At 47.1% G+C, this 19,638-nt stretch overlaps 2 protein-coding genes across 6 annotated transcripts in view; both read left to right on the top strand.

Moving 5' to 3' along the window:
* RNF24 (ring finger protein 24) overlaps positions 1-19,622 on the top strand; it is a 93,374-nt gene extending 73,752 nt beyond the window's left edge. For all 5 annotated transcript variants that reach the window (XM_032420066.1, XM_032420064.1, XM_032420065.1 and 2 more), the window contains 2 exons: positions 10,751-10,830; positions 11,742-19,622. In XM_032420066.1, coding sequence (XP_032275957.1) covers positions 10,751-10,830; positions 11,742-11,880 — 219 coding nt within the window. In that variant the 3' untranslated portion in view covers positions 11,881-19,622. The remainder of the gene's footprint in view (positions 1-10,750; positions 10,831-11,741) is intronic.
* Positions 238-995, top strand: LOC116642025 (60S ribosomal protein L21-like). The gene has a single exon (XM_032420062.1). The coding sequence runs from the start codon at positions 394-396 to the stop codon at positions 874-876; it is 483 nt and encodes a 160-aa protein (XP_032275953.1). The 5' UTR covers positions 238-393; the 3' UTR covers positions 877-995.
* Positions 19,623-19,638: the final 16 nt, after the last annotated feature.

Genomic DNA, 19,638 nt, shown 5'->3' with positions numbered 1-19,638 from the left:
CTCTTAAAAATAAGCATAGATATAAATTTGGGGGGGGGGGGGAGAGCGCCTGGGTGGCTCAGTTGGTTAAGTGACTGCCTTCAGCTCAGGTCCTGAACCTGGAGCCCCAGGATCAAGACCCACATCAGGCTCCCTGCTCAGGAGTGCTTCTCCCTCTGACCCTTCCCCCTTTCATGCTCTCTCTCGTTCATTCTCTGTCTCTCAAATAAATAAAATCTTAAAAAATAATAATAAATAAATTTTTGTGACTTTGGGTTAAACAACCCAAACAGTTTCTTAGATATGACACCTAAAGCACAAGCAACCAAAGGAAAAAAACATAATTTTAACTTCATCAAAATTTAAAAACCGTTCCTTTAGGCCGGAACCGCCATCTTCCAGTAATTCGCCAAAATGACCAACACAAAGGGAAAGAGGAGAGGTACCCACTATATGTTCTCTAGACCTTTTAGAAAACATGGAGTTGTTCCTTTGGCCAGATACATGCGAATCTATAAAAAAGGTGATATTGTGGACATCAAGGGAATGGGCACTGTTCAAAAAGGAATGCCCCACAAATGTTACCATGGCAAAACTGGAAGAGTCTACAATGTTACTCAGCATGCTGTTGGCATTGTTGTAAACAAACAAGTTAAGGACAAGATTCTTGCCAAGAGAATTAATGTACGCATTGAGCATATTAAACACTCAAAGAGCCGAGACAACTTCCTGAAGCGTGTGAAGGAAAATGATCAGAAAAAGAAGGAAGCCAAAGAGAAAGGTACTTGGGTTCAACTGAAGCGCCAGCCTGCCCCACCCAGAGAAGCACACTTTGTGAGAACTAATGGAAAGGAGCCCAAACTGCTGGAATCCATTCCCTATGAATTCATGGCATGATAAATGTAAAGAAAATAAAAGACCTCAAGACTGTAAAAATGTTTCTCTCAATTGAGTAGAAGTGTGGTGTCCTTTCCCCCAAAAAAATATTTAAAGCAAAAAAAAAAAAAATTTAAAAACCCTTGTACTTCAAATAATATTATCAAGAAAGTAAAAAGACACCCACAGGGAGAAAATATTGCAGATCTTATATCTGATAAGAGTCTGGTATCCACAATATATAATGAACTGTTACAACTCAGTAATAAAAAGCCTACAAAATAAAAAGATCTGTAAATATTTTATATCAGTCCTTTCATCATAACAAGGTTTTTTCTAGAATGAAAGTTTGTTTGATGAAGTCCAGTTTATCGATTTTTTTTTCCTTTGGTTGTTTATGCCTTAGGGGTGATATAATGCTTTTGATGCCTATGGATGTCAAAGTACTCCAACACCATTTGTTGAAAAAGTTGTCCTTCTGCCACTGAAATGCTTTTGCACCTTTGTCAAAATCAGTTGGCTATCTGATAAGGGATTTCTGTCTAGAATATTTATAAAGAAATCTTACATCTCAATAATAAAAATAACCCAACTAAAAAAATGGAGGCAAAGAACAGACATTTCTCCAAAGAAGATATACAACAGACCAATAAGCATAACATCATTAGTCGAAAAATGCAAATCAAAACCACAATGAGATACCACTTCATACCATCTAGGATGGCTATAATCAAAGACAATAATAATAACCTGATGATATGGAGAAATTGGACCCTCATACACAGCTGGTGGGAATATGAAATTATGTAGCCACTCTGGAAAACAAAAGTTTAAATACTGGGGCACCTGGGTGGCTCAGTCGGTTAAGCGTCTGTCTGCCTTTGGCTCTGGTTGTGATCCCAGGGTGCTGGGATTGAGCCCCATGTCAGGCTCCTTGTTCAGCGGGGCGCCTGCTTCTCCCTCTCCCCCCTGCTCGTGCTCTCTCTTGCTATCTCTCTCTCTCTCTCTCCCCCCACCCCGTCTCTCAAATAAATAAAATCTTAAAAAAAAAAAAAGTTATACAGTTACCATATGACCTAACAATTACTCCTAGATATATACACAGAGAATTGAAAACTCAATTACTTGTTTGGTTTGTTGTTGTTGCTGTTGTTGTTGTGGGGTTTTTTTTTTTTTTTTAAAGATTTTATTTGTCAGAGAGCATGAGCGAGCACAAGCAGGGGGAGCGGCAGGCAGAGGGAGAAACAGACTCCCTGCTGAGCAGGGAGCCTGATGTGGCACTCCATCCCGGGACCCTGGGATCATGACCTGAGCCGAAGGCAGACGCTTAACAGACTGAGCCACCCAGGTGCCCCTCAATTACTTGTTTAGAGCAACATTATTCACAATAGCCAAAAGGTAAAAACAATCTAAGTAGCCACCAACATATGAATGAATAAACAAATATAGCCATAAAATGAATAAACATGGATGAACTTTGAAGGCATCGTGCTAAGTAAAAGAAGGCAGACAAAAAGACCACATATTGTAAGATGCCATTTCATGATTCCATTTCATTCTGGAAATGACCAGAACAGACAAATCCATCAAGACAGAAAGTTGATTAGTGGTTCCCAGGGCCTGGGAAGAAGGGGGAATGAGGAGTGACTGCTTATGGGTGTGGGCTTTGGGGGCAGGGAATGAAATGTTCTGGAATTAGATAGTGGTGATGGTTGCACAATTCTGTGAATATACTAAAAACTGCTGAATTATATACTTTAAAGCAGTGAATATTACGTGAATTACATCTCCATTTTTAAAAAGGTAAAAAAGGTATGGGAAAGTTACACTGGAGAAGCAATCTTGTTGAAATACTGGGAAGTAAAGCTGATTTGCAAAATATCTGTAAAGTTGTAAAATTAGTTTGGCCCTTCGTGGAACTTCTAAGAAGTCAGATCTGAGGCTTTTCTCTTTGTGACTGCCCTTGGCTTCTGGTCACCTTTGGCACTTAACATGTCAGAATTTATCTTTCTTTTTTTTCAGGTGACCATGGGTTTTAGAATTTGTTTAAGAACATAATAGCACATTATAACCATTAATCATAACTCCCATTTGAAAAGTCTACAAATCTAATCTTGGATCCTAGAAAAATAAGCAAATTAAAGTGAGTGGCTTGACCAACTTCTTGCCCTTTGGTAGGATCAACACTGAATCTCCAGAAGCAGAGCCAGCAGTCCTGACCCTCATTACCTCCCTGTGCTGGGAGGGAAGCTTGCTGTTTAAGGCCAGAAGGGCCGGTTCATATAGTCTACGAGGTAGGAACATCATCCCCCTTTACAGATGGGAAGCTAAGGCCCAAAAAGACCACCCACATGGCTGGAACTGCTAGTTTTCCATCTTTCCCCACAGCTTGTTCTCAGCCTTCCTCCAGAAGTCAAAAATGGGCTTAAAAATAGTGTTCCCAGGAGGGGGGAAAGATGGCAGAGGAGTAGGGGACCCTATTTCAACTGGTCCCCAGAATTGAGCTGGATATCTACCAGACCACTCTGAGCACCCACGAAACCAGCCTGAGATGTAAGATCTGGATCTCTACAAACAGAATATCGCAGGCGGTTGGTTTTGAGGTACGAAGCGGAGAGCCGTGATTCTGCGGGCAGATATCAGAGGATAAACGGCAGTAGGAGGGTGCCTGGCTGTGGGGATCCTACACCGCTGGTGAGTGACAGCCTCGCGTGCTGGGGACGGGCACAGACTCACAGACCGGTAGCGGCGGGGAAAGGACTTCAGGGCAGCCCCCGGGGTGGAAACCTGGAGCGGCAGGGTCGCGCCTGCGAACTCCAGCCCCCGGGACGGAAACCCGGAGCGGCGGGGTCGTGCGGGCAAACTGCAGCCCCCAGGACAGAAACCTGGAGCGTCGGAGTCGCGCCTGCGAACTGCGGCCCCCGGGATGGAAACCCGGAGCGACGGAGTCGCGCGCACGCGCGCATGAACTGGGAGCACCTGGCGGTTTTAGAAGCACAAAGGGCAGAGACGTGCCCGGACCTAGAGGCAGGACTGGGAGCGCTGGGAAGGGGCACACAACCCAGGACGCTGCAATTTATAGCAGCACGGACAGAAACGGAGACAGTGTGGCCTGGAGAGCTCACTGAAGAACGGACTGCTATCTCTCTGCTCTGAGGCAGAGGGTTGGAAACAGTCTCTTCTGCTCTGACTCGCGGAAGAGACATGGAAAGCTGCCAGGGAAAGGCGCCAGAGAACAAAAGCCCCAAAAACTGATTGCCACTGAGCCCATCCCCCGCCCAGGGGCACAGGGCAACTCTGCCCAAACAGGGTTGCCTGAGTAACAGCGTGGCAGGCCCCTCCCACAGAAGACAGGCTGGGAAAACAAGAGGCCAGCAACCCTAAGGTCCCAAGAAAACAGGTGCATCTTGCTTGGGTTCTGGTCAATAATTTGGACTCTATACATTCCCTCAAACACCCATCAACAGAATGACTTGGAGGAGGAGCCCCCAAAACAGGAAAGACTCAGAGATTATGACTTATGCTGCAGATTTACAAATGGATGCAGATATAACCAAGATGTCGGAGATGGAATTCAGGCTAGCAATTGTGAAGACAATGGCTAGAATGGAGAAATCAATTAATGGCAACATAGAGTCTCTAAGGGCAGAAATAAAAGGTGAATTGGGAGAACTTAAAAATGCTATCAATGAGATCCAATCCAATATAGATAATCTAACAGCTAGGGTAACTAAGGCAGAAGAGAGAATAAGCGACCTGGAAGACAATATAATAGATAAAAAGGGAAAAGAGGAGGCCAGGGAAAAACAACTCAGAATCCATGAAAATAGAATCAGAGAAATAAGTGACACCATGAAGCGTTCCAATGTCAGAATTGGAATCCCGGAGGGAGTGGAGAGAGAGGACTAGAAGATGTATTTGAGCAAATCGTAGCTGAGAACTTCCCTAATCTGGGGAATGAAACAAACATTTGAGTCCTAGAGGCAGAGAAGACCCCTCCTAAGATCAAGGAAAACAGGCCAACACCCCGGCATGTAATAGTAAAACTTGCAAATCTTAGAACCAAGGAAACCATCTCAAGGGCAGTTAGGGGCAAGAGATTCCTTACGTACAGAGGGAGGAACATCAGAATAACGTCAGACCTATCCACAGAGACCTGGCAAGCCAGAAAGGCCTGGCAAGACATATTCAGGGTACTAAATGAGAAGAACATGCAGCCAAGAATACTTTATCCGGCAAGGCTTTCATTTAGAATGGATGGAGAGATGCAGAGCTTCCACAACCGGCAGAAGCTGAAAGAATATGTGACCACTAAGCCGGCCCTGCAAGAAATATTAAGGGGGGTTCTATAAAAGGAGAAAGACCCCAAGAGTGATATACAACAGAAATTTACAGGGACAATCTATAAAAACAACGTCTTCACAGGCAACAATGATGACAATTCATATCTTTCAATAATCACTCTCAATGTGAATGGCCTAAACGCTCCCATAAAACGGCACAGGGTTGCAGATTGGATAAAAAGACAGGACCCATCCATATGCTGTCTACAAGAGACTCATTTTGAACCTAAAGATACATCCAGACTGAAAGTGAAGGGATGGAGATCCATCTACCATGCCAGCGGACCTCAAAAGAAAGCTGGGGTAGCAATTTTTATATCAGACAAATTAGATTTTAAACTAAAGTCTGTAATAAGAGACACAGAAGGACACTATATCATTCTTAAAGGGTCTATCCAACAAGAAGATCTAACAATTGTAAATATCTATGCCCCCAACATGGGAGCAGCCATCTATATAAGCCAACCGTTAACCAAAATAAAGAGTCATATTGATAACAATATGTTAATTGTAGGAGACCTCAATACTCCACTCTCAGCAATGGACAGATCATCTAAGCAGAAAATCAACAAGGAAACAAGAGCTTTGAATGATACATTGGACCAGATGGACCTCATAGATATTTACAGAACATTCCACCCTAAAACAACAGAATACTCATTCTTCTCGAGCACACATGGAACTTTCTCCAGAATAGACCATATACTGGGTCACAAATCAGGTCTCAACCGATACCAAAAGATTGAGATTATTCCCTGCATATTCTCAGACCACAGTGCTCTAAAACTGGAACTCAATCACAAAAAATTTGGCAGAAATTCAAACACTTGGAAGCTAAAGACCACTCTGCTCAAGAATGTTTGGGTCAACCAAGAAATCAAAGAAGAACTTAATTCACGGAAATCAATGAGAATGAAAACACATCGGTCCACAATCTATGGGATACTGCAAAGGCGGTCCTAAGGGGGAAATACATAGCCATCCAAGCCTCACTCAAAAAAATAGAAAAATCCCGAATTCACCAACTAACTCTACACCTTAAAGAACTAGAGAAAAAGCAACAAACGACGCCTAAGCCATGCATTAGAAGAGAAATAATTAAAATTAGAGCAGAAATCAATGAATTAGAAACCAGAAACACAGTAGATCAGATCAATGAAACTAGAAGTTGGTTCTTTGAAAGAATTAATAGGATTGATAAACCACTGGCCAGACTTATCCAAAAGAAACGAGAAAGGACCCAAATTAATAAAATTATGAATGAAAGGGGAGAGATCACGACTAATACCAAGGAAATAGAAACAATTATTAGAAATTGTTACCAACAACTATATGCCAATAAACTGAGCAATCTGGATGAAATGGAGGCCTTCCTGGAAACCTATAAGCTGCCAAGACTGAAACAGGAAGAAATTGGCAACCTGAATAGGCCAATAACCAGTAACGAGATTGAAGCAGTGATCAAAAACCTCCCAAAAAACAAGAGTCCAGGGCCTGATGGATTCCCTGGGGAATTCTACCAAACATTCAAAGAAGAAATAATACCTATTCTCCTGAAGGTGTTTCAAAAAACAGAAACAGAAGGAAAACTTCCAAACTCATTCCATGAGGCCAGCATTACCTTAATCCCCAAACCAGGCAAAGACCCCATCAAAAAGGAGAATTTCAGACCGATATCCCTGATGAATATGGATTCCAAAATCCTCAACAAAATCCTAGCTAATAGGATCCAACAATACATTAAAAGGATCATCCACCACGACCAAGTGGGATTTATCCCCGGGATGCAAGTGTGGTTCAACATTCTCAAATCAATCAATGTGATAGAACACATTAATAAGAGGAGGGAGAAGAACCATATGGTCCTCTCAATTGATGCAGAAAAAGCATTTGACAAAATACAACATCCTTTCTTGTTTAAAACTTTCCAGAGTATAGGGATAGAGGGAACATTCCTCAAGTTCATAAAATCCATCTATAAAAAACCCACAGCGGATATCATCCTCAATGGGGAAAAGCTGAGAGCCTTTCTCCTAAGATCAGGAACACTCAAGGGTGCCCACTCTCACCACTGTTGTTCAACATAGTACTAGAAGTCCTAGCAACAGCAATCAGACAACAAAAAGAAATAAAAGGTATTCAAATTGGCAAAGAAGTCGTCAAACTCTCTCTTTTTGCAGATGACATGATACTTTATGTGGAAAACCCAAAAGACTCCACCCCCAAATTACTAGACTCATCCAGCAATTCAGTAATGTGGCAGGATACAAAATCAATGCACAGAAATCAGTTGCTTTCTTATACACTAACAACGCAACTGTAGAAAGAGAAATTAGAGAAACGATTCCATTTACAATAGCACCAAAAACCATAAGATACCTCGGAATAAACCTAACCAAAGAGGAAAAGGATCTATACTCTAGGAACTACAAAACACTCATGAAAGAAATTGAAGAAGACACAAAAAGATGGAAAAATATTCCATGCTCATGGATCAGAAGAATAAACATTGTTAAAATGTGCTACCCAGAGCAATCTATACCTTCAGTGCCATCCCGATCAAAATTCCAATGACATTTTTCAAAGTGCTGGAACAAACAATCCTCAAATTTGTATGGAATCAGAAAAGACCCCGAATCGCCAAGGAAATGTTGAAAAAGAAAAACAAAGCTGGGGGCATCACGTTGCCCGATTTCAAGCTATATTACAAAGCTGTGATCACCAAGACAGCATGGTACTGGCACAAAAACAGACATATAGACCAATGGAACAGAATAGAGAACCCAGATATGGACCCTCAACTCTATGGCCAAATAATCTTTGACAAAGCAGGAAAAAACATGCAATGGAAAAAAGTCTTTTCAATAAATGGTGCTGGGAAAATTGGACAGCCACATGCAGAAGGATGAAACTCGACCATTCTCTAACACCATTCACAAAGATAAACTCAAAGTGGATGAAAGACCTCAATGTGAGACAAGAATCCATCAAAATCCTAGAGGAGAACATAGGCAATAATCTCTTTGACATCGGCCACAGCAACTTCTTTCAAGATACATCTCCAAAAGCTAGTGAAACAAAAGCAAAAATGAACTTTTGGGACTTCATCAAGATAAAAAGCTTCTGCACAGCAAAGGAAACAGTCAACAAAACAAAGAGGCAACCCACAGAATGGGAGATGATATTTGCAAATGACACTATAGGTAAAGGGCTGGTATCCAAAATCTATAAAGAACTTCTCAAACTCAACACCCAAAAAAACAATCAAGTCAAAAAGTGGGCAGAAGATATGAAAAGACACTTCTCTGAAGAAGACATAAAATGGCTAACAGACACATGAAAAAATGTTCATCATCATTAGCCATCAGGGAAATCCAAATCAAAACCACACTGAGATACCACCTTACACCAGTTAGAATGGCAAAAATGGACAGGGAGAGAAACAACAAATGTTGGAGAGGTTGTGGAGAAAGGGGAGCCCTCTTACACTGTTGATGGGAATGCAAGTTGGTACAGCCACTTTGGAAAACAGTGTGGAGGTTCCTCAAAAATTTAAAAATAGAGCTACCCTATGACCCAGCAATTGCACTACTGGGTATTTACCCCAAAGACACGGATGTAGTGAAAAGAAGGGCCATATGCACCCCAATGTTCGTAGCAGCAATGTCCGCAATAGCCAAACTGTGGAAAGAGCCGAGATGCCCTTCAACAGATGAATGGATAAAGATGATGTGGTCCATATATACAATGGAATTATTACTCAGCCATCAGAAAAGATGAATACCCAACTTTTACATCAACATGGATGGGACTGGAGGAGATTATGCTAAGTGAAATAAGTCAAGCAGAGAATTTCTGTCAATTATCATATGGTTTCACTTATTTGTGGAACATAAGGAATAACATGGAGGACACTAGGAGAAGGAAGGGAAAAATGGGGGGGGCGGGGAATTGGAGGGAGAGATGAACCATGAGAGACTATGGACCTGAGAAGCAAACAGGGTTTTAGAGGGGAGGGGGGAGGGGGGATCGGTTAGCCCAGTGATGGGTATTAAGGAGGGCACGTACTGCATGGAGCACTGGGTGTTACACGAAAACAATGGATTGTGGATCACTACATCAAAAACTAATGATGTATTGTATGGTGACTAACATAATAAAATTTAAAAAAAAAGAAAGTGTTCCCATCATGAAATGTAAACATAAATAAAAACAACTAGTATTAGTAGACTGCCTTACTGCCTCCTCAGCCCTGCCCCTCGTCTGAACTGATGACAGTGGGGCAGGTAGTGTCCCCACTTTACAGATGAAGAAACAGAACTTGAGAGGCATCATGATGGCAGAGGTCCCACAGCTAGTGGGTGTCTGAGCCAAGGCTAACTGTCCTCTGCCTTCTCCCCTGCTGTCTCCACAGTAATGCTGAACCTAAGACAATGACCCATTTTCCTCCTCCTCCTGTGAGGATCCTGTCTGTTGTATACACAAGCCCGAGAGCTTCCCAGAGAAGGGTGCTGGAAAACCAACATTCACAGCACTGGCCACGGGGCACCAAGAGCCACGTGTCCTGTCACATAACCTAAGAAGACTGGGTTACATATTACAGGTTAAGATACAGGCAACAGGAGGTCATGTCAATGGGATGGACAAGAAATGGTGATGGTTGAACCAGGATCCCTGGAGATGGACAGGGAAGCAAGCAGGGAGAAGTTCAACCTTTGGGCAGGAGATAAGTAGTACAGCAGCACATCAGTGCAATGGACCTGGGTCCCCAGCCAGGGCCGGCTACTCACCAAGGTGGTTATGGCTCTGAGCCTCTGTTTTCCCATCTGTAAAGTGGGTATATGCAATGATACTTGATGTCCCTGGGCACTAGTATGTGCCCAAGTAGTGGTTGGAACCCAGCATCTGGCTGTGAAGAAGGCCTCCTTCCAGGCCGTGGAGCCTAGCCACCGGTCAAAGAGTGATCCTAGCCCCATCTGTGTATTTTCATAAGTTTAACTTCAGTGACTCTTGAATAACTCTATATATGACAGACGCTGACAGGACAGTGCCAAAGCGAGGGGCCCCAGGATCTAAAAAAAAAAGCATGTTACTGCAGGCTGTGCCATGGTTTATAGTTTCTACATTATGAAAAACCAAAGACCACCAGGGCCTGCCCCAGAGCATGAGGCATCCCCCTTAGGGGCTGTGCTGCTTAACAGGCATTCCCTGGGAAAGTCAGCCCCTCACCCACCACAGGAAAATTGCATTATATTCAGCCTGTCTACTGAGAATAAACCTAAGTGAGACTCTTCTGATGCACTGAAGTAAAGGAAGCTGCCTTTTGCGGTCTACTCCTGTCTGCCCGCCATCTTGAAGACATGTGACAGGAAGAGCAGGAGACTCCTCTTCGGAAGACCTGGTCCATTCCAGCCTGTTTCTTTCACTTAAGGAGTCATGGGACCTTGTTAAGTCCCTTCAAATGGCTGGCCTCAGGGGTCTGCACTTGACTTTGGGGCCTATGAGAGAGTACTTAGCAGACACTTTGCCTCATCTGTGAATTTGTCTTTCAGCTCTGTGCAGTGTGTCTAGAAGACTTCAAGCCTCGAGATGAGTTGGGCATTTGTCCATGTAAGCATGCCTTCCACAGAAAGTGAGTATTGGTGTGGAATTATTTAAAGGGACCTGAGTTTGAGGCATATCAAGCAACTCGTGGGCTTGGGGCAGTGCCAGACAAGCTTGACAGCTTTATGATTGGTCTATAATGCAGAAAGCGGAACGTACCCTAAGGGTGAGGGGTGTGTGTGTGTGTACACATGTGACATTTAGGAGGGATCAGGGTGGTGGAACATGACCACCAGGCAGGACTTCGGGCAGACGACCAGATAAGCCCACACCTGCTTAGAGCCCAGGCTATAAACAGCTACTTAACTGAAACTTTCCAATGAGAGCTTCTATTTTTTTTTTTTTTTTTTTTAGTTTATTTGACAGAGGGAGACACAGCGAGAGAGGGAACACAAGCAGGGGGAGTGGGAGAGGGAGAAGCAGGCTTCCCGCGGAGCAGGGAGCCCGATGTGGGGCTCGATCCCAGGACCCTGGGATCACGACCTGAGCCGAAGGCAGACGCTTAACGACTGAGCCACTCAATGAGAGCTTCTATTCCTAAAAACTTACTTTAATCAAAACCGTCATTATTTTAAATCAAAATAAAGTATGAATGTAAATGGTAGAGTGAGGCCATCTGCCATGCAGACATATTAGTATTCCCTCTTCTCTGACAATTTTGTGTTTTTATTTCTATTAAAAACTTTTATTTCTTCTACTTCCACCACCATCCTCAGTGTACTTCATTAACACGTCATGGATAATTTGAGGATATAGCATGCTGACTGTGGTTTCTTAGTATCACCTTTTGGAAGACTAGAAGCTCTGGTCCGCCTGCTGGTGGAGCTGTTTGGGACCAGAGTGTTCACACAGGCCCCTGGCTATGAGGGACAGAAGTGTTCAAGGAGGCGCCACAAGCCTGGGACTGACTTCTTCCTCCTGTGTTGTCTTGCTTTGCAGGTGCCTTATTAAGTGGCTGGAGGTTCGGAAGGTGTGTCCGCTGTGCAACATGCCAGTTCTGCAGCTGGCACAGCTGCACAGTAAGCAGGACCGTGGACCCCCACAGGGGCCCCTGCCCGGGGCAGAGAACATTGTATAGCTCCCCCAAGGATCAAACTGCTGCGGGATCCGACGTCCATGTGGAGCCAGGAGGAACACAAGCGGTCTCTGTGTTGGCTGCTCTACCTGGGGCACCAGCTGCCACTTCCTTTGCCTCATGAAGAACTCGGGCCAGCTAAGCTGGAAACCCAGACTTCTGGGTCTTGTGACAACCAAAGCACGCTGCCACTACCCCATGCCAAGAGAAGAGGAGTGGATGACAGATGAGCCTTCCGGTTATGTTCAAGAAATTTCATGAGGGTCTCTTGCTGATGCCATTACTCTGTCTCCCAGATACTTATCTCCATATCAAGGTGAATCTTTATCAAGCAGAAGGGAAGATAAACAGAACTGTTAGAGAAGGGAACTGAGGGCAGGTCTTTAAAGCCACCCCCGCCCCCCACCCTGTGGACAGATGAGCTTCTGTGCAGAGCGTGCATGCCTTTGCAGCAGCAGACCCTCCCGGCAGCCCGAGCCAAGTAAAACCAGCCGTTACCTCAGCTGAAGCACGACTGGTTGCCAGTGATTGGTGAGGCAGTGCCAGCAAGGCTTTTCACATCATGTTCCTTTGATAAGGTCATCTTGGAACCCAAGGGCTTTGGTTACCACAGAGCAGCAGTGCCCCTTGCCACCCCTTCTCCCTCAAGTTCACGACACTTGCTTATCATATCATCTAAAAACATTAGATGCGCTTGGAAAGGCCTGGTCAGAAGCCATTTCCTCTTATTTACCCCCTGACTCCCCAGTGAGGCCCGGCCAAGCTGCCCATCAGGAGCCTGAGCCGGGGGCGGGCCTCTGAGCCCGTGCTGTTCCTGTGTGACCCAGGGGGCCTCAGGGTGCTGCCCGCACCCCCACGTGCACTGTGCTTCCAGCACAGCTGCTAGTCTCAGCCCACTGCCTTGGTAAGGAGCTGCTGTGAGCCCCTCAGATGGCTCCCAAGGGGGGGCTCCTTCCTGGGAACGGCCAGTCCTCCCGGCCCCGCTGAGATGAGAGGATGCTGACCCCTTCCTCTCCCCCCTCCTTCCCTGTTCTCTTCCCTCTGACCCTGTTTCTACTTAAGAGAAAATGCCTGTCGTTGACGTTTTAACAATTTAAAGCATCTCAAATAAGATCCTTATGTAATAATGTAATTCTGAAGCCGGGGATCCACTTGAAATTGTAAGTAGTGTCAGGAAGCCACTGCAGGGCTCTTCACCCGCTGGTGTGTGCCTCACTCTTCAGACTTAAGTAACTGAAAATGTCTTTATAGGAGAGAAATGCATGCTGCTCTTTAGCTCTTCTGTCCAACTTTTCTAGAAATGAGTCCATCCATTTGGGTTCATGAATACTGTACAAATTAGCTATCTGAAGTGGCTTTGGGTCAGATAGAAAGTTCTTTTCCACAGCCCTCCTTCTGTCATAGGGTGGACTCCTTGTCAACAGCTCTGCCTCATTCCACGGGTGTGAGGGGGACAGTTTCTCATTGGAAATGTGGTCCGCATGGTATGGAGAGCGGATGGAGGAAGCTTTGCTACTCTGTTCACAGCATGTCTCCAGGGATTTTTTTCTGGAATCTAGCCTCTACCATCTTAGAATGGGAGAGGGAACCTGTCCTTGGCTCAGGTGGCTGAGGCCAGAGAAGGAGGAAAATTCCCACTAGCCTAGGAAGGTGCTGGGCAGAATCCAGCTTGGAAAATTACACATCCAGTTGGTCAGAATTGGCTGTTTCCTCCGTGTGACCTATTCATGGCACGCCAACTGGCTGCTGCTTAAACAGGGCAAGGAAGTGTGGGATATTTTTATATGAAAGCCTTAGCCTGTTGGGCATCCTTGAAAAGAACTTTTCGTGCATTCCTCCTCTCGTCGTTTCTGCGTTCTGTGTTGGTAGCACAGTGGAGCTGAATGCTGCAAAGCACCCCGTTTACAGTGAAAGGTTTCCAGTGACCAGTGTCAGAAGTAAGCCTGGACTAGCCTCATTAGTGGCCAACACCCACCATTTCCCATGGAATGGCCTTGGGACAAATCTCACCTTGTCATTGCGGGGTTCAAACAGAAAAGAGAATTTTTCCCCTCAAAGGAGGAATTCTCGTGCTCTAAACCGCAAATGATTTCAGCTCACAGCTTCAAGCAGGATTCTAACCGATCAGTTGCGGCGTTTTTCTGTCCCTGTGCGTCAGTATGAGACCAACCCCACAAGTCCCTGTATGTTCAGGGAGGTAGAGGAGTTCGTTTCCTGTATTACAGGAAGCGCAGGTTGACAGGGTTGGTGCGTAGCTCCAGCTGTTAGAGGAAAGCTCAAGAATGCTGTGCGCTCTCCACCGGGCTCCAACCCACACGAGGTACCGCCGACGTGACCTCGACGCCCGTGAGTGCGGAGGGCTTGGTAAACGCAGCTCTTCTGCCAGGGTGGGGCTGGGCAGGGGGCGGGGAACGTGTTCCCTCTGCTCGAGCTCCTCTCATTTCTTGGCTCCTGTCTCACTGCAGCTTGGCCAGGGCCACGCACAGTAGTTCCTGCGACTCTCAGCGACACAGCCTGAATGGACTTGCTCCCCGCGTCCAGGTCCTTCGCCAGCACTCTCTGCTGCGCTGCCGTGCCTGCCCGCAGCCCGCGCTTCACTCCCATCTTCCTTTAACTCTGGTTAAAACAGCTTTCTGTGGACAAGGTTACATCTCCATCTGGAGCCTTTTTTAAAGAATGAGTTAAGGATCCCCTAATAATCTTGGCACAGGCTTATACCTTAGAGTGAGGCCACTTTGGCCACATCTGTCTTTTGTTGGTGAGTTGTTGGTGACCTTTTGTTAATCTGTAGACACACAGGGTCTTTGGTCTGTCTGCTTTTGGGCCACTGGCTGGTGACATGGCAGTTTTTTTACTTTCTCTTAATGTGTCTTAAGCAGCTCAAAGATTGGATGTTATTTGTATGCTGTGGGTTAAAAGAACATAACTCAGCCCCAACTGAACTCCATGGGTGGCTGCATCATTATCTAGTTACTGCTAGGGTTACAGCTGACTGCAGCTGGCTTTAGAAGCAGGGAACAGGGAACAAAACCAGCCTGACTTGATTCCTGAATGAGTAGGCATAAGGTACTGTCCTCTGCTGCTTTCCTTTGCCAAAGTGTGATTTGGTTGGGCCTGTCCCTAGCAGGTAAGGTCCTTCTAGTCTGTGCCCACCGAGGCAGGGAGAGGACAAGACCAAAATGGCCAGATGGGAGCAGATGGCCCACGGGAAGTCTTGGGGGGGAAGAATACAGGGAACATCCCATCATTGCCAGATAGCTTGTTCTTGACGTCTTGACAAATGCAGATCCTTTTCCCCAGTGCCAAGTCCCTTGGGCCCATCAGAAGAATGATTTGCCCCTTTCCGCAGCCCCACTTCAGAGCCTGTCACCTCCATGGCCTGGTCCTGCTCTGCTAAGCTATTCTGAACTGTAGTAATTTTCTGAAAGGCTGAGAATTACAAAATGAACACAGGGAGGCATCCCTAGAGCTCTGGACAGAAAAAATGCTCAGAGTGATTTGAAATCACCCCTTGCCATTCACCAGCCATGTGTCTTTATGCAACTTAGCCTCTCAAAGCTGGTTCCCTTATCTACCACCTAAGAACTGTAGTAACATCTTTGCTGGTTCTTGTGCGGACCAGCCACGTCCAAAGCCTGGTGGGCAGTAGGCCTGGGGTCATGGAAGCTCCTGATTATAGGCAGCATCATTATGCAGGTCACGTGGGGCTCCTGTGTAGTTCAGGTAAGGAACAAAACCTCAGCAGGAGCCTCCTGAGGGACGGGGCTCCCCCTGGGGTCTGGGTTTGCCTGGGTCCCTTCCTTCGCCTCTCATGATCTTCCCTAGTCACTTCCATGTATCTTTGCCCATTGTGCTCCCTGAGTGCTATTCCTTAAGTTTTTGAGTAGGTAATCCCTTCGTGTAGTTCACAAATCATAAAGTCTTCCTTGCATCCCTGACCTGGCAAGCCCAACTTTATCATAAGCCCTTGAACTCCCACTCTTTGTTCCAGGTAGATCCTTCCAGAGACCATTTATGCATATACAGATAAATACGCACGTGCATGTATACACGTGTGCTTGTGTGTCTACATAATTTTTTTTTTTAACTTATGTGATACCAGACAAGTATATCCAAGGAGCATTCCTATTCATGGGGGAAGAGCCATCCCAGAAGGCAGAGTATCTGTAAAAGGTGAGCCCATAATTGGGGGATGTCTTTGCAATCACATTCCTTTTTGAATAAGGCATTATTTTTTTATTGATTGCAGCATACTGGAATTCTAGTTTTCCATACAAAGCAGAAACAGCAATCCCTCCGTGGTCCTTACCACACAGATGCTCAGATAATATGCAAGCACAACCAGTTTCCAGACTGTCTTTCTGGTCTGTGACGGACACCGAAGAGCAGGTTCTGCTCTGTTGCTGACAGCAGCAATGCAGGCCTCTGGTCCAGGTCCAGCAGCCTTTGCAGGGCCTGGACAAGCTGCCCCTGCCCCCACCAAACCCCATCTGACGGGGTGATGTCTGGCTACAACTGCCATGATTTCTTAGGTGAGCTCCTGTGTTTTTTGAGGCAGGAGTTTGAGAAGCAGCAGCAACTGAAGCCTGAGGCAGCCTTGGCGGGGGTGGGGGCGATGTCTCAGATGATGCTAAGCAGGTAGATGGGCGGTCTCCTCCAAATTAACCATAGATACACACACTTCAGTGTCTGCGTTCTGCTCCCTTTCCCACCCCACTTTATGCACACATTAAAAAGAAAATGCTTCCCACAGAATCTTCTCCATTTGACAATAGAAATTACTCCACCAGTCATCTTTTCTTTAAAGAAAAAAAAAAGTCTTAAGTCCATTTTTGCCCCTGCAGGAGATACGGTTGCTTCCTCCAGGCAGCTCTGCGGGGAGGGGCGTGGACTCCTGCCTCGGTCCTTGCCAACTTCCCTGGCGTCCTGCCTTCCCTTGGATTAAAAGTGCAGCTTGGGCCCCTAACCTGAAACTTGAAAGGAATTGTATGTGAAAAGCCACTTTCTGTTACTTGAGTATCTCGTTCTGGGTTAGAATGTCTTCCGCATTGGCCATTACGAATTTTAAGTAAAAGAGATGAACGTGTCTCAATTCACAATGTCTAAGTTATGGTGAAATCTGCAGTTCAAAACTGGAAATAGTTCTTTAGTAGATAAGATGAACGAAAGATCCCATATGCCATGGAATGTGCTTCCATTTGAGTGAGAATAACAGGAGAAAAATGGGGCTCATACAGTTTGTTCCCCTTACTTGTTGCAAGCCCAACTTGTTGCAAGATGCAAATAGTTTTGTTCCAGTTTTAGACCAAGCATCGCACCCTTGGCTTACCAATCTAGTGCTCACTTCTGTGGCTCTCGGGTCAGGGAGAACACCCACCCTGCTTCAGGGACACGGACCTCGAATGTGGTCCCCACCAGTGTCAAGGGACCTGTCTGTAGTTTGATGAAGCTCCTCTCCGCTCCCTGTGCCAGTACAAGCCTGGGGGACCTGCGTCTAGGGCCAGCTGCACTGTCCTTCCATGTGCCCCTTCCCTCGCAGGCCCTGCCAGAGCAGGCAGGGCCAAGATTAGGGAAGTCTCTCCTGGCGAGGGCCTGGTCTTCCGAGAGTGTTCCTGATACTGTCGTCTCTGCGTTTCTTGACATCGTTGCCAGGAATGGGGTAGTTTAAATCCTGTAGTTTATTTAGCCCCCTGGGTTTTATTCACTAGATCTTGTATAACTCCCTCAAAAAAAAGGTTTATGAAATGCTGAGCCTCAGGTTTCATAGACGTGTTTGTACACTAAGAATTCTGCAGCAGAATATTTTTAAACATTCGCAGTTTTTTGTAAGCTATATTTTTGTATATTTAATTGCTATTTTAAAATTTTAATGCATTTTGGGCTAATTACTCCTGTTTTAAAAACAAAACATGCATGTAATTGAAGTAAACAAATGTAAATAAAAAAGAGGTTTTGAAAATACTGTATGTTGAGTATGCACCCTTGTCATTCAGAGGGGCCTGAGGTCACCTACACCCCACTTCAGCCTGTGTAGCAAGAGTTGGAAAGCCAAGGTGAGTGGCTCTGATCAAAGTGAGCTGGTCACCAGCAACATGGGACTGTGATGAAGGCGAGCTTTCAGCCTGCACCCTCCCGTGGGGTGGGGCGCGGGGTCAAGGGTGAAGACTGGAGCCCCAGGGCACAGTGAGGCTGGACACACCGGTGGTCTCACCCATGCGGACCACTGGTGTGCTTGGTGGGGGGGGGCTGAGGTGGGGGAACTAGCCCCACCCCACCCCTCTAGCTACACCTCAGGCTTGGAAATACCAACTATTATTCCCTTAGAAGAAAAAAACCTCTCTTGGTCCAAAGTCACCCTGTGGCGACTGCCATTTCTCCTCACCACCCCTCACTGGGACCCCTGCAGCTCAGCTCTGGCCCCACAGCTTGGAGGAAAAGTGCTCCCCTCAAGGCTATCCGGACCCCGCCACACATCGGGACCGCGTCCTAACCCTCCTCTGAACGCAGGTGCCGGAGAACTCGTCCCCCTCTGCGGCCTGGGCAGCAGCCCCGCCGGCCCTCACTGGGCCACTCTCTCGGCAGCCTTCTCCTCTGCCCACCTTGTGACGGTTATTCTCACTCTGCCTTCACACTCACGGAATTCCCACCTAGACACACAGCCCTCTCGGGCCTGAAATCTCCCATTAAAATAGCCAGCTGCCTTTCTGGTACCAATCACACAGTCCCAAACCAAGCCTCCCCAACAAGCCTCGATCCCCTCACCGGGACTCCCGCCCCCCTCGCCAGCCACCACGCGCCAGGCCTCGGCCCTCGGCGCCTTCCTCGCCCATCTTGGTTTGGGCCACCCCTCCCCCCGACCCCCACCGCCTGGGGGGGGGGGGGGGGGGGGGGGGAGCCCCTCGTGCCCCCTCACGACGGGCCGGCCAGGACAGGGGCGCCTGGAGACGGGAGTTTACTTACACGCATCTCACAAGCCGGAGGGAGTGAAGTGGCCGTAAACTGGGATCAGGCTCGGGACGAGAATGTGCAGGGATGGCCTTAGGGACACTCCGCGGTGACAGGGGAAAGCGGCAGGGGCTGGGAGGGGCCTGGCTGCACCTGCGTCCTCTGAGGAGCGGCAGCGCGCCGGGCAGGAGCCGCCAGAACTGACGACGAGGCCAGGCAATGTCCGTTCGACTCAGGAACTCGCACCAGGCTACCGTCCCGGAGCGGAGCAAGCGGAGAGGGCCTGGGCCACGAGGGGCTCCAGAAGCACGACTGTGCAGCAGCAAGTGGGTAGTGACGCTGTCTCTGGAGGCCGTGGGGAATGCGTCTGAGGGTCCCGAGCGCCACGAGGACTGGCAGCAGCAGAGAAGCCGATCGCCACCCAGGGGCCACCAGTCCCATCCCCGCAGCGTCCCTCCAGCCCTTCTGCCTGCGCCAGGCTGGCAGCACCCACAAGCCACAGGCGCCCAACTGCGTGAAGGGGCGGGACGTGCCCTGGGAAACGGCCGCTCGGGCCCCGCAGGCCGCCGAGCTCGACTGCTACGCGCCTCTGCTGCCCCCACGCGGCCAACACAAGAGGTGCCGAGGGATCCGACCCTCCTCCCTCGGCGACCCTGGGAACCTTCCCTCCAGGCGCCCAGGCGCCAAGGAGGCTGGGGTTTCCTTCTGGTTCAAAGGCTGATTTTATACAGACCCTTCATCGCCTTCAACAGAGATGCAGACACAAAAATACACAAAATAAAACGCTGCTCTATCTCCAAGGGGAAGAGTTTTTTA

The sequence above is a fragment of the Phoca vitulina genome, unplaced genomic scaffold, assembly GCF_004348235.1.
Source record: "Phoca vitulina isolate PV1807 unplaced genomic scaffold, GSC_HSeal_1.0 scaffold22, whole genome shotgun sequence".
Lineage (NCBI taxonomy): Eukaryota > Metazoa > Chordata > Mammalia > Carnivora > Phocidae > Phoca > Phoca vitulina.
Note: the sequence above shows the minus strand (reverse complement) of the source record. Positions and strands in the feature narration are given on the sequence as shown.

Bases quoted from the DNA above. Each gene is read 5' to 3' on its own strand.
- LOC116642025 (XM_032420062.1), top strand. From the start codon at position 394: ATGACCAACACAAAGGGAAAGAGGAGAGGTACCCACTATATGTTCTCT.